This window comes from Carettochelys insculpta, chromosome 23 (assembly GCF_033958435.1).
Source record: "Carettochelys insculpta isolate YL-2023 chromosome 23, ASM3395843v1, whole genome shotgun sequence".
NCBI classification, from domain to species: domain Eukaryota; kingdom Metazoa; phylum Chordata; order Testudines; family Carettochelyidae; genus Carettochelys; species Carettochelys insculpta.
The window spans coordinates 23818250-23833536 of record NC_134159.1 but is presented as its reverse complement, the minus strand read 5'-3'; the positions used below and the strand labels follow the sequence as shown (position 1 = coordinate 23833536).

General features: G+C 45.1%; 1 protein-coding gene across 2 annotated transcripts in view; it reads right to left on the bottom strand.

The window, feature by feature from the left end:
* The window catches only part of CAMTA1 (calmodulin binding transcription activator 1), a 1240930-nt gene that overhangs the window by 33283 nt on the left and 1192360 nt on the right, over positions 1-15287 (bottom strand). Inside the window, exon 23 of one of the 2 annotated variants that reach the window (XM_075017972.1) lies at positions 157-187. The exons of the other annotated variant lie outside the window; for it this stretch is intronic. Within the exon in view, the coding sequence (XP_074874073.1) occupies positions 157-187 (31 nt within the window). The remainder of the gene's footprint in view (positions 1-156; positions 188-15287) is intronic. 2 annotated transcript variants of the gene reach the window in all.

Here is a 15287-nt window from a genome sequence, read left to right as displayed (position 1 = left end):
ATTGCAATAGGGTTAGTTTATATATTATTTTCTTTCATATAATTAATGGATGTGAAACTTACTGGCATATCTAGGCTGCAGCCCCATGCAAGCAAGCAGAAAGCAAAATATTTAAAATGGAATAGAGAGAAACTGGCTAGCAGGCAGCTAACTCACCCTTTTGTACAGCCTATGGTCCACCAGAGGGCTTCAGATAGCAAAACAATACCAAAGAGCTATTAGCATACACATGGCATCAAAGAGACCTTACAACAGCTTCACTTCAATGGAGAGGAAAAGAAGTACCCACTCCCGCGATACTGCCTGTGAGATTCCCTCTCTTACCAGGTAGCAGCAGAACAGAGTTCAGCACATTTTAGGACAGTAATTGCAGTACAGAGTAAAATGAAGACATATTTATTCTCGTGGCATTTCCAGCCTCACCCTATCTTCCCTTGCATGATAGGCAGTCGTCTTCAATCTCTATCCTAATTTCACCGGCTAAAACAGTGTTATAATCCAGACGATAATCATAGCCTAGCAACTCCACACAGATACCACACCGAAGGTCAAATTTTAAATACGTACTGAAGAGGGGAAAAAAAAAAAAGTAAAGGAAACAGAATTTTGTCAATTCACTGAAAGCTGACAGTGTGGACTGTAGGTGGGTGTTGATTCAGTAAATCCAGACCCAGTTAGAGCTGACTTTGGTACCACGTTTTCCTGTAGCTCTAAACCAATATTATTTATGAAACATTGACTAGCTGAGGATGGTTGGTGACTCATTAAATATGCAACCCCGAGAGTTAAAACTAAGAGTCAGTCATTGGCTAAGAAGCGTTGGCATTAGCTGCATTCAGAACTATTCAGCTTTGCATCTCTTGAAGGGCCTGTACTGTCTCATGCTCTGTAATAAACAATTCCATGGTAAGACATACTGATACTGTAATAGAGTAGCAGGGATACATAACATATGGACACACAGGTATTTTCCCAAGATGCACAGTAATCTCTACATGCCCTACCTTAAGAGCCACTGTCACAGATGAGTGTACAATATCTGTTGATGGATGTCTATTTTTGTGTACATGTCTGCCCATATTCATATATTGTCGCAGAGATGAGCTCCAACTCAAAAAAAAAAAATCCTGCCTTCCTCCAACAGTTCACATTAAATTGAAACTCACATTTCTCTGTTTCTATCCTATTCCATGTTCACGCATCAGTTGCCAAGGTAACTAAACCAAAAGACTGTTACTTTGTCCATAATGGGTGTTCTTCTAGTGTTGCTCATGTTCTTCTTTCTAAGTTGTGCATGCTCACCATATGCATTGGTGCAATATGTTTTTTTTTCCAGTATTATCCACAGGGTACTGGCTCTGGTGCCCTCTGGAGTGACACCCCACAGTGTGCTGTAAGGGTTGCTGCCCGTGCACCCTCAGTTCCTTCTTGCTGGAAACCCCAAGAGTGGGGAAGGAAGGCAGATCACAAAACGGACACAAAACATTTTAAGCAATACATTTTGAAGAACACCAGGTACAAAAATAACTTTTCTTCTTTGAATAATTGCTCATATACATTCCACATTAGATGTCTCCCAACCAGTGCCAATGGAGGCAGGTAGGATGTTATGACTGAACGAAGATTGAAACACAGCTCTGCCAAACCCAGCATAATGTCCGGCTTGCTGAGTGATGGCATAATGCACTGTGAACATGTGAACAGACAACAGTGTCGCAGCTCTGCAGATGTCCTGAATGGGAATGTATGCCAGGAATGCTTGCAAGGATGCCTATGTGCCAGTCAAACGTGCTCTTACAATTGGTGGCAGTGGGATCTAAGCCAGCTCATAATAGGACCTGATGAAGTTAGAGAGCCTCTGCACAGAGAAACTGGAAGCACCTTCATTGCATTGGCTGTCACGATGAAAAGCTGAATCAACATGCAGGTCTTGGTGCACGCCAGATAAAATGCCAAAGCACAGAATCATAGAAACATAGAATGTTAGCACTGGAAGGGACCTTGAGAGGCCATTGTGTGCAGTCCCCTGCCCTCATGGCAGGACCAAGTACTATCTAGACCACCCCTGATAGACACTTATCTAACCTGTTCTTAAATATCTCCAGAGATGGAGATTCCACAACCTCCCTTGGCAATTTATTCCACTGTTTGACCACCCTGACAGTTAGGAACTTTTTCCTAATGTCCAACCAAAACCTTCCTTGCTGCAGTTTAAGTCCATTGCCTCTTGTTCTATCCTCAGAGGCCAAAAAGAACAAGTCTTCTCCCCCCTTATGACACCCTTTTAGATCCCTGAAAACTGCTATCATGTTGTCCCTCAATCTTCTTTTCCAAACTAAACAAGCCCAATTCTTTCAGCCTTTCTTCATAAATCATATTCTCTAGACCTTTGATCATTCGTGTTGCTATTTTCTGGACCCTTTCCAATTTCTCCAAATCTTTCTTGAAATGCGGCGCCCAGAATATCCATATTTGATATCTAAGGCATGCAGTCTACTCTCCTTACTAGTGGCGTGCAGCTTGGGGTAGAACACCGGTAGGCAGATGTACTGGTTTAAATGGAAGGATGATATCACTTTTGGTAAGAAGGCTGGATAGGGTTTATGTTGGATCTTGTCCTTGTAGTAGGCCATATATGGTGGTTCTGAAGTGAGGGCTTTGAACTCTGATACACAGCTCACTGATGTTATCATTATAAGGACCACAACCTTCACGACAATGGGGAAAGTAAGCAGGAACCCAGAGCAAGGGTGGGCAATAATTTTTGATGAGGGGTCACTCCAAGAATTTAGAAGGTGGTCAAGGGCTGCACTCTTCCATGTTATTAATGGAGGAGGTACAAGATCTGGGATGGCAGTTGGGTGCAGAAGGGAGCTTGGGGGAAAGAGATTAAGGTATGGGGGTTGGTGTCTGGGAAGAGATTTGGGTTCAGCAGGTGGTTGTGGCCTGGGGCAGGAGACTGGGGTGCAGGAGTTTGGGCTGTGACCAATGTCAGGAAGGGGGTGTGATCAGAGGTAGGGGATTGGGATGTAGGGTGCAGTGGGGGCAAGGTGCAGGAGGGCTGGTGCACGAGGTTTAGGTTATGTGGGGTATGGTTGCAGGAGGTGGGAGAGGGTTTGGATTATGTGGGGGGTAGGGTGATAGAAGCAGAGCAGCAGAGAGTTAGGGGGAGGGCGGGGTTGGGGTGCCATAGGCAAGCTCTGGTTGGGATTCTTACCTGGACAACTCCCAGCCAGCAGACAAGTAGGTTTCTTAGGCAGGCTCCCTGCCTGCTGAGCTACGGCAGAGGCTCTGTGAATAGCCATGAGCCTAAGGGATAGGGGAGGGGTGCTTCCCATGCTGCCTGTGCTTCAAACAGGAAGTTTCTATTGACCAGAAATCATCCAATTGGACTGTGCTGGGGGCAGGCCTTGAATTGGTGGGCTGAAGGCCAAACTGGCAGCCTGGTGTACTCTGATGAAAGAGAGGGCAAGCCCTTGGTTCTGAAGGTAGAGCAAGTAATCCAGTATAGATAGCAAAGATGAGTGTTACAGAGAGGTATTATGCTCAGATGCCCAACAGAAAAACTCTCATTGACTTTGCTCCACAGGTAGCGCTAGTGGAAGGTTTCCTGCTTTCCAGGAGGATGTGCTGGACATCACTGAAGCAGACTTGTTTTGCCAGGTTTATCCAGACAGTGTCCATGCTGTGAGGTAGAGGAGGCACAATTGGGACAGAGGAGATGACTGTGGTCCTCCGAGAGCAGGTCTGACCAGTGGAGAAGGGGCCAGGTTGGTTGCAGCCAAATCCATCATTGTGCTGAACCAGTGCTGGTGTGGCCACACTGGAGCAATAATGGTAACGTATGCCCCATCTTGCTTGATCTTTGACAGGACTCTGGTGACAAGTAGGCTTGGTGGGAACATGTACATCAAAGCCCCCAAACATGACAGGAAAAAGGTGCTGTGTAGCAACCCTAAATGGCTAAGTATATGTTAATAGAACTTTGTATTCCTAGGTATCTTGGTATCACCCTGTATTACCTTGTATCTTTTAAATAGGCCACAGAGTTGTGTATTATTCTTTAGATTTCTTATTTTATATACTACTTTCTACCTCCATGTTATCCTTTGTATTAGTTATTTTATATTCATAAAACACTGTGTACTGGATTCCATATTGTACCTAAAACTCCATTTAGCTCTTGTATGAGCCTGTAAACCTTGTGCTGTCTGTGAGAATGGGTGTGTGTGAGAGCCACCTGGAAGGGTGAATGTGGATGCTTAAAAAGTTACCCTTCGGAGCCAGTCTGTCTGGACAAGAAAGACTTGGAAGCTGAAGAACAGTAAGAACTGGATTCTATAGCAGTGACCCACCCGGAGAGGAAGATTAAGTCCGGTCTGTAGGTGATGAGTCACACAGAAACGTGGGCAGTGGGAAAGGATCAAACCCATCTGGCATTGACCAGTGACTCATAGTGCCTGGGGCAGTGGGACAGAACCAGAACTATGGACTAAAAGCTACAAAAGGTATGTGCACCACTACACAGTTGGGCTCCTCTTCTCATCTTGTCAACATCGGAGCATTGATCTGGATCAACAGAACCTGGGTCCACACTCATCTCTAATCCATCTGGCCAATGGATTAGAGTGAGCAACCTTTGGTAACTACAAGCAACCACAAGACGGTGTGTGCACACGCATATGTGTGTGTGTGTGCATGCCTCTGAGTAAATAATGTATATTATATGCATATCATATAATGGTACTGTATTGTCAATAAACACGGCATTCTTGCCTTGTCCCTCTAAAAAGATACCGTGTGCTTCTTATAAGCCTAACAGTCAGAGGAGGAAGCTTTGCCTAGCCCTTGAAGGGAACAGATGTGGTAACACCTCCTGTTCTGTTTGGTGATGAACAGGTCCACTTGGGTAGCTCCATACCTCTAGAAGAACATTTGGGCTAGGTCCAGATGGAGTAACCACACACAGTGAAAGGGAAAGGACCTGCTGAGGTGATTTGTCAGCGAGTTCCTGACACCGGGTAGGTGATACACCTCTAGATGAATCATATGATTTCTTTGTTTCGGTCTTCACTGAGAAATCTGAAGGAATGCCCGACATAGAGAATGCTAGTGAAAAAGGGGTAGGCTTAGAAGTTGAAATAAGAAAAGAAAAGAAAAGAAATAAGAAAAGAACAAATTAAAATTTACTTAGAAAAATTAGATGTCTGCAAATCACCAGGGCCTGATGAAATGCATCCTAGAATCCTCAAGGAGCTGACAGAAGAGGTATCTGAGCCTTTAGCAATCATTTTTGGTAAATCGTGGGAGACGGGAGAGATTCCAGAAGACTGGAAAAGGGCAAATATAGTACCCATTGATAAAAAGGGGAACAAGAATAACCCGGGAAACTACAGACCAGTCCGCTTAACTTCTGTGCCAGGAAAACTAATGGAGCAGGTAATTAAAGAAATCATCTGCAAGCATTTGGAACGTGGTAAGGTGCTAGGGAACAGCCAGCATGTCTTTGTTAAAAACAGATCATGTCAAAGCAATCTAATAGATTTCTTTGATAGAATAACGAGTCTTGTGGATAAGGGAGAAGCGGTGGATGTGGTATACCTAGACTTCAGTAAAGCATTTGACACGGTCTCACATAATATACTTATCAATAAACTATGCAAATACAACTTAGATGGGGCTACTATAAGGTGGGTGAACAACTGGCTGGATAACCGTACCCAGAGAGTAGTTACTAATGGTTTTCAATCCGGCTGGAAAAGTGTAACTAGTGGGGTTCCGCAGGGGTCTGTTTTAGGACCGGTTCCATTCAATATCTTCATTAACGATTTAGATATTGACATAGAAAGTACACTTATTAAGTTTGCAGATGATACCAAGCTGGGAGGGGTTGCAACTTCTTTGGAGGACAGGGTCATAATTCAAAAGGATCTGGATAAACTGGAGAAATGGGCTGAGGTAAACAGGATGAAGTTTAATAAGGACAAATGCAAAGTGCTCCACTTGGGAAGAAATAATCAGTGTCACACATACAGAATGGGAAAGGACTGCCGAGGAATGAGAACAGCAGAAAGGGATCTGGGGGTTATAGTGGACCACAAGCTAAATATGAGTCAACAGTGTGATGCTGTTGCGAAAAAGGCAAACATGATTCTAGGATGCATTAACAGGTGTGTCGTGAACAAGACACGAGAAGTAATTCTCCCGCTCTACTCTGCGCTGGTTAGGCCTCAGCTGGAGTATTGTGTCCAGTTCTGGGCACCACAGTTCAGGAAGGATGTGGAGAAATTGGAGAGGGTCCAGAGGAGAGCAACGAGAATGATCAAAGGTCTAGAGAACATGACCTATGAAGAAAGGCTGAAAGAATTGGGCTTGTTTAGTTTGGAAAAGAGAAGATTGAGGGGGGACATGATAGCAGTTTTCAGGTATTTAAAAGGGTGTCATAAGGCAGAGGGAGGGAACTTGTTCTTCCTTGCCTCTGAGGATAGAACAAGAGGCAATGGACTGAAATTGCAGCAGGGGAGGTTCAGGCTGGACATTAGGAAAAAGTTCCTAACTGTCAGGGTGATCAAACACTGGAACGAATTGCCAAGGGAGGTGGTAGAATCTCCATCACTGGAGCTATTTAAGAAGAGGTTAGATAGATGGCTTTCAGGGATGGTCTAGAAAATGCTTGGTCCTGCCATGAGGGCAGGGGGCTGGACTCGATGGCCTCTCGAGGTCCCTTCCAGTCCTACTCTTCTATGATTCTATGATTCTATATGAGCAATGCAGAAATCCCACAAATGGTGGACTTCTCTTGGCAGAGAGTTGATGACTGTGTTCCTCATTGCCTGTTGAGCGATGTGTTATCTGGCTACGCTCTCAACCACCTTGCCTGATAGATGCAGGAGGAAGACTATGCCAACTAGAAGGACTGCCCTGAATTCTTTGACACTGATGAACGTCATCTCTTCTGTGTACTATCTGCCTGGAGTCTGGAGGTCACTGAGATGTTCTCTCCATCCAAGGTTCAAGGAGTCTGAAATCAGATTGATCAAGTGAAAGGGACTGTAGAACAGAATGCCTTCCAGAACCACTCTGGGGTTGTTCCACCCTTCCAACGAGGTGAGTATTGTGGGCAGGATGATAGTGATCTTCTCCTGATGGCCCTTGGACTAGGACTGCTGCACTGGCTGCATCCAAAACCTGTCATGGTGGATGACACAGGTGCATGAATAGATATACCCTAGTCATAGTCGGGGAAAGGTGGTGAGCTCTATGATGAGGTGCACCAGGGTCTGGAATTTTTCCTGTTGGAGAAACCCTCTGTTGGGTCTGGAGTCCAGCACTGCTCCAACGATCTCTAGCCACTGCCACAGATGTAATGTTGACTTTTTGTCATTCACAAGTGGGCTGAAAGATCTGCATGTGACCTGCAGCACTATGACATTCCTTTGAACTTGAGACTTGGACCAGCTCTTGATGGCTCAGATGTCAAGCTCTGGATATATTTGGATACCCTGACATCTCAGGAAAGGAGCTACCACTGACAGGCATCCTTGGTTTTGTCACAAACCTGTACTGGAGGACTGCAAACTGGTAAGCGTTCGAGACCCACAATGAATCTTAGAAAACATCTGTGGTCTGGGAAGATGGCTGTATGAAAGCATGCAGCCTTCAAATTGCGGGTAGCTTACCTGTCTCCAGGGAGGAGATGATGGAGGCTAGGGAGGCCCTGCAAAACTTCAGTTTGTGTAGGTGTTTGTTAAGATCTCTCAGTTCCAATATGGGCAGCAGACCACCCGAGGCCGTTGAAATCAGAAAATATTGGGAACAGAACCCCCTGTTCAAGAAGTCATGAGGAACCTTTTCCACTGCCCCTATCTACAGTAACCCTTTTACCTCCTGTGTGTGGGGTCACTGAGGAGAAATGGGGATGAAGGGGTGGGAGGAAGGCACAGAAATAAACTGAAGCGTATACCCATGTGGCACCATACTGAGAAACAGCAGCCTGAGATAATGCAGGGAGGAAAAAGGAAGGGGGATTGGAAAAACCAAGGAGGGTGGATCCAAGGTATAGTCTGGTAGGTCACCTTCAGGCACGCCCTCAAAACGATCTCTTAGCCTCTTTCTTGGTGGATGTTGAGCCTGATTGGGTACAGGGTGGGGGTGGGTGGCTTGGGCAGCGCCTATAGCCCTTACTCTTCCTACAAGGCAGGTATTGTTGAGACTGGATCTCTTGGCCCTGTGATTACTGCGGCTTAAATGGCTCAAAGGCTGGAGCAGGGACATATAACCCTAGGGTCTTCACAGTAGTACAAAAGTCCTTAAGCCTGTGGAGCTTAGTGTCAGTTTGCTCCACAAACATGGCCTGGTCATTGATCCTGCAGCGACTGCTGAGCTTCTGTCGACAGGCTAGAGAGGAGCAGCCCACCCTGAAGAGATGGCTGAAGCCAAAGTGCAAATCATGGAATCTACCATGTCTAACACTGCCTAGAGGGTCATTCTCACAACTGCTGGACCCTTATCAGGGATTGCCTTGAATTCTGGTATGGCCCCTTTGGGAAGTGAGGCCTCCAATTTAGGTCACAGCCCATCACATGTTGTAATCACAGTGGTCAGGAAGAGCTTGGTGGTTGGCTACCGACCTGCAGGCTAGAGGACAAATAAACCTTTTGACCAAATAAATCCAGTCTTCTGGAGTCTTTATTTTTAGGGGTAGCTGTGAGCTGTCCCTACCTCACTCTTTGGTTAACTACCTCCACAATTAGAGAGTTCATGGCCAGGTGGTCAAATGGTCAGAATGGGTCAAGTGCCCAGCACAGGGACTCTGGGACTGCAGGCACTCAGAGGATTTGAGCCAATACTTTGGCAGTCCACTCCTTGTGTTGCTCAAATGGTACCTGGATCTAGAGAGGGACCAAGAAGCTCCCTGACTGTGGGGATGGGTATCACACTGACAGCTGCTGATGGGAGCTCACCTGAGCATTTGTGCAACCAGTGCAGATGTGTGGGACAGATGAGGGACAAGTGCCAATGCTCCTGTTGATGGGTGCACGAATCCACGGATCTGCGCCAGGTAACTGGCAAGCTGTTCCTGGACTTCTGCTGCCAACACCCCAGGTCCAGAGATCAAAATGGAATTTTCTGCGCTTGTCTCCCCATACATGAGGCATGACAGCTCAGAGAGAGAGAGGGCTGGCAGGACATCCCTCATGAAGAACATAAGAACATAAGAATGACCATACTGGGTCAGACCAAAGGTCCATCCAGCCCAGCATCCCGTCTGCCGATGGTGGCCAATGCCAGGTGCCCCAGAGAAGGAGAACAGAAGACAATGATCAAGTGATTTATCTCCTGCCATCCATCTCCTGCCCTTGTACTGAAGGCTAGGGCACCATACTTTACCCCTGGCTAATAGCCATTTATGGACCTAACCTGCAAAAATTTATTGAGCTCTTTTTTAAACCCTAACAGAGTCCTGGCCTTCACAGCCTCCTCCGGCAAGGAGTTCCACAGGTTGACTGTGCGCTGTGTGAAGAAAAATTTCCTTCTATTAGTTTTGAACCTACTACCCATCAATTTCATTTGGTGTCCCCTAGTTCTTGTATCATGGGAAAAGGTAAATAATTTCTCTATATTCACTTTATCCACATCATTCATGATTTTATATACCTCTATCATATCGCCCCTCAATCGCCTCTTTTCCAGACTGAAAAGTCCCAGTCTCTCTAGCCTCTCCCCATATGGGACCCATTCCAAACCCCTAATCATCTTAGTCGCCCTTTTCTGAACCTTTCTAATGCCAATATATCTTTTTTGAGGTGAGGAGACCACATCTGCACGCAGTACTCAAGATGTGGGCGTACCATAGTTTTATATAGGGGAAGTATGATATCTTTTGTCTTATTATCGATCCCTTTTTTAATAATTCCTAACATCCTATTTGCTTTACTAACTGCCGCTGCACACTGCGTGGATGTCTTCAGAGAACTATCCACTATAACTCCAAGATCCCTTTCCTGATCTGTCGTAGCTAAATTTGACCCCATCATGTTGTACGTGTAATTTGGGTTATTTTTTCCAATGTGCATTACCTTACACTTACCCACATTAAATTTCATTTGTCATTTTGCTGCCCAATCACTCAGTTTGCTGAGATCTTTTTGTAGTTCTTCACAATCCCTTTTGCTTTTGACTGTCCTGAACAACTTGGTGTCATCTGCAAACTTTGCCACCTCACTGCTTACCTCATTTTCTAGATCATTGATGAACAAGTTGAACAGGATCGGTCCCAGGACTGACCCCTGGGGAACACCACTAGTTACCCGCCTCCATTGTGAAAATTTACCATTTATTCCAACCCTTTGTTTTCTGTCTTTTAACCAATTCCCGATCCATGAAAGGATCTTTCCTCCTATCCCATGACCGCCTAATTTACATAAAAGCCTTTGGTGTGGGACCGTGTCAAAGGCTTTCTGGAAATCTAGGTATATTATGTCCACTGGGTGCCCCTTGTCCGCATGTTTATTAACCCCTTCAAAGAATTCTAATAGATTAGTTAGACACAACTTCCCTCTGCAGAAACCATGCTGACTTTTGCCCAGCAATTTGTGCTCTTCTACATGCCTTGCCACTGATATAGAGACCTGCAGAAAGGTCCCATGGCAAATTTTTCCCTTAGGTTGGAGTACCACCTGGACTGGTGTGGGCAGCACTGGCAGTCTCAGGATCTCCCATGTTGCCTGTAAGAACTCACACATCAAAAGGACTTCTAATCGGCAGAGACCATCGACACTGGTGAGACAGACACAGTTTGACATAGACTGGACAGCTTGGCTTGAACCAGGGCCCAACACCTTGATGCAGGAGTTGAACCACCCAGCAGAAGTCTTGACTCTCTTCTAGCCCTCTCTTTTCCCCTACAGGAGGTAGGAGATCTTCCCCTTGTCTGTTGATTGGACTTCTTCAAAAGGAGCAGACAGAGGGATTGGTGCTTGCTTGACAACGGCACCAGTGGGGCAATCTGTATAGATGCTGCAGTGCTTGGAGTCAAGTTGGACCTCTACTCCAGTGCTGGAGTTAATGCTGACTCCATCAAGAATGCCTGGAGATGAATTTCTCTCTCCTTTTCTTTCCAGTATTTGAAAAATCTACAAATGCAATTCTTGTCACTTATGTGTCCTTCTCCCAGACACCTTAAGCAACTATTGTGAGGATCAGTGATGGGCATGGGGTGCTTTGAGTGATCACAGGGCTTAAAGCGTGGGGAATAGGGCACGTCCCATTCCTAGGCAGATTCCTGTCCAAGACCAACTAACTAACTAGTCAACACTATGGGACAACTATCAACTACAAGACAAGAGAAGTTCGTAGAAATGAATGAAGCAAACATAGCTACCAGAAAGCAGCAGAACATTCCAGTACTGTCACTGGCAGCAAGTGGCCATTATACTGTGTCATGTGGGTGTCACTCTGGAGGGCACCAGAGCCAGTCCTCTATGGATACCATGCAGGGAAAATTTCTGGCACTTGCGCAGGTGGCAAGCACCCACATCTAACATGGAATGGACATGAGCAATCACTTGAAGAACTATAAATCTCTCTCATGAACTGACTCAATGGCATCTGAACTGTTTTCTCAGCTATTGTATTAAGTGAAAATTAATGAATATTTAATGTTTAAGGACACTAGTGTAGTCCTTAAACATGCTGAGTCAGATTCCCAGCTGGTATAAATTAGGTTTGCTCCACTTAAGGTCTCATCTAGTTGCCTAGAGAGGTGGTGGATTCTTCATCCCTAGAGATTTTTAAGTCCTGGCTTGAAGCAGGGGGCTGGACTAGATGACCTCCTGCGGTGCCTTCCAGCCTTACGATTCTATGATAAAACACGGGAGGCTCATTAGAACTATTTTGGATCTGGACAGAAAGGGACTTTTCATAATTAACTTGAACAGATTTAGACCAAATATCAGAGTCAGACAGTTACCAGGAGAAAGCCCAAGGAAATGACTTAACTGAATATTGAATAAAGGGAACAGAATAATCTCGTAGCAAACATTATTTCCAGGATCCAGTTCCACTTTTGAAATGTGGCTAACAGAACTAAGTTAAAGCAAATTTTTAAAAATGCAGAATTAGCAGATTTTCACTCATATGGTTACATGCTTAAATAACTTGTGTAACTGAAGAGTTCATGGGCTTCATTCTCAATATGATGGCTCTAGGCCAAGACCTAGCTTTCTTTCTTTCTTCCTCTCCATTAGCTGATAGACCTGTATCTAAGTCTTACTTTTCTTACACTGCTAGGTTCTCTCGCTCTTTTCCTATTACTCTTTTTTTTTCTCTCTAAGCTGTTCATAGTGCATCAATCATCATGTATCTTGTGTGGTGATGCAAATTTTCAGAGACAAGAAGAGTACCTTCATCACATTATTTGAGAGCCACGGGTCAATAGTCACATTTCCCCACTACCACCAAGAACATCAAGAACAGTTAACAAAGTTTAGACTTCAGAATGTGCCGGCTCACCCGTGTGATCATCACTGGAGCTGGGAACCTTCTCTTTTTGGTGTGCTAACTTTTAAATTTCTAAGAGAATAAAATCAATTTTACTCTAATAATTCTACTAATGAATCTGGTACACTCCCCAAATCAATAACATAAAATGCCCAGTAACCACACTATACTATTCTTTGTGTGTCCTTTTCAGACCATGGTTTTTATACAGAATTCTTCTGCTGTTTCAGTGGGTAATGAGGTTTTGAAACTTCTGTGATTTTCTCCACTGCCAGGATGCCTCAAGGTAAAATTCTTTGGTAAATAATATTCGTAATAAGGAAATATCAATGTTTAGTTTTTCCAATTGCCCAAATAAGGCACATACACAGACTAGGCAGAAGCATGTGCATAGCACTCAAAGGGTATGGACAGATTTTCAGTTCAGGAGAGAAAACCTGGTAATTTGGGAAATATTTCCTCCTTGGAAATGGAGTCAAGGATTTCTTTTTGTTTAATTCCAGCCAAGAATGAGGAATTCATTCCAAAACTACGTTTATCTCCATTACAAGGCAGTGCATTAGTCCTCTGACCTCAGAGAAAGAACTGCTCTCAAGAAGGGACAGGGCAGAGATCTAAAGCCAGAGCACCTGAGAAGAGAAGAGACAATCTCAGTGGCTACATATACACTTACCAGACAAGATCGACCGGTCCAGGTTGATCTTCTGGGGTGTCGTTTTGCACATGTGCAAAATGGCGCATTCCAGGGTCAACATCAACCCTGGAACTCCTCCTGTGCCACATGGTAGTAAGGAAAGTCGACGGGAGGAGTGCTCCCCTCAACCTTCTGCTGTGAAGACAGGCACAGAAGTCGACGGCTGCAAAGTCAATTTTTCGTACACCGCTGGCATACCAAAAATTACTTAACAGCCATCTACCTTCAAGGTAAGTCTAGATGCAGCCTGGGTGACGTTCAATTTCCTCCCCCACTTGCTTTTTTATTATTTAAATGCAACCAAGACTTGACACCTTCTCTCCCTACACAGCTAGAGAGTGACCCACCTCACCAGACATTGCTAGGAACTGACCCAAAGGCATAAGAAAGGTCTATCAGTTCATGGGCCTGAGGTACATATGAGCATGCAGACCCTCACTTTAAGGAAACAGGCAACTGAGGAGAGGCTGATAGGAGAAGGGTCTAGGACAGAAGAAGTAGCCAGAGTTGCACAAGTGACAGGCAAAGGAAGAGACTGACCTATTGAAAAGCCTGGGAATGGTGGTGTGGTCTTAGTATCTGGCTCCTTGGTAGGAGATTCTGTACTATGGCTAATTTTACAGGATACTTTCAGTATGTGCCAAGTGCATTTACAGGGTGTTAAAGTCACCTGAACACAACAGCCTCTGGCAGGTGTGCCCCACTGGCCATGGGGAAGAGGACACAAAACTTCAATGTGGACTTCCTTGCCTTTGAGGAGATCTGGGTGGGGGAGCTACAATTTCTAGATCTGTCTGGAGAATGAGCACATGAACCTTTGAGCTCCCCTCTGGCTGCCATACTGTGGTGAAGGATAAGCCAGCCACACTGTGATAAAAAGCTGTGTTACCATCAAAAGCATTTGCAGCTAGTTTAGAAACCAACAACAGATTTTCTCTTCAGCTGCATCAGCTGCTTGCCATGTGAATCTGCCCACTACGGGGGCTACAACAGCCTCGCCAGTCTGTATCTGACCTCATACAAAGAGGAGTATTTTTAAAACCCTATACCTAAATATTAGTGACACCGCATACTTTCATCCATTTCAGAACATGGTTTGCTGAATCAGCACTGGCCTTAACTAAACATACTATGGACTAACTAGCTTCCAAGTATTTTACCTTCTCCTACTAGGGCTACGTCTACACGTGACCCAAACTTCGAAATGGCCATGCAAATGGCCATTTCGAAGTTTACTAATGAAGCACTGAAATGCATATTCAGCGCTTCATTAGCATGCGGGCGGCAGTGGCGCTTCGAAATTGACGTGCCTTGCCGCCGTGCGGCGCGGCCACACGGGGCTCCTTTTCGAAAGGACCCCGCCTACTTCGAAGTTCCCTTATTCCCACTATTCCCTTAGCCCCATAAGGGGACTTCGAAGTAGGCGGGGTCCTTTCGAAAAGGAGCCCCGTCTGGACGCGGCGCGTGGCGGCAACACACGTCAATTTCGAAGCGCCGCGGCCGCCCGCATGCTAATGAAGCGCTGAATATGCATTTCAGCGCTTCATTAGTAAACTTCGAAATGGCCTTTTGCGTGGCCATTTCGAAGTTTGGGGCACGTGTAGACACGGCCTAGGTGACATAAGTGTGTGGTTACTGTGGAAGAGGCAAATGCCTTAAGAGCTGAATTCATTCTACTTGTTTTGGCTGACAAGTTAATCACAAATAGAATCATTTTGTTAACTAATGAAAGCAACCTAAATGCAGTGCCTAAATGCAATCAAGTACTGTTATGGGAGTCCCAACTGCCACATGTTGCAAGCAAACAATTGAATCAGTGTTGTCCTGAGCTGCTGGTACTGTTAGACCTTTGTCCTTTATGTATTTATATTCCACTCTGATGTTCATTTACACATTTGGCATGGTTGACCTTTGCAATGACTTGTCTTAGAAGGCTGTGGGGCTCAAATTTTCTTGATTAAAATCAGATTCATCCCTATTGTGAGGCCAGTAAATGTATACCAGTGCCTTAAGTAGAGACGCTTGCAACGTGGAGAATGCTATGACATGCTACACCAGGAGATTTAGGTGCAATGAAAATTCTGGGGCAATT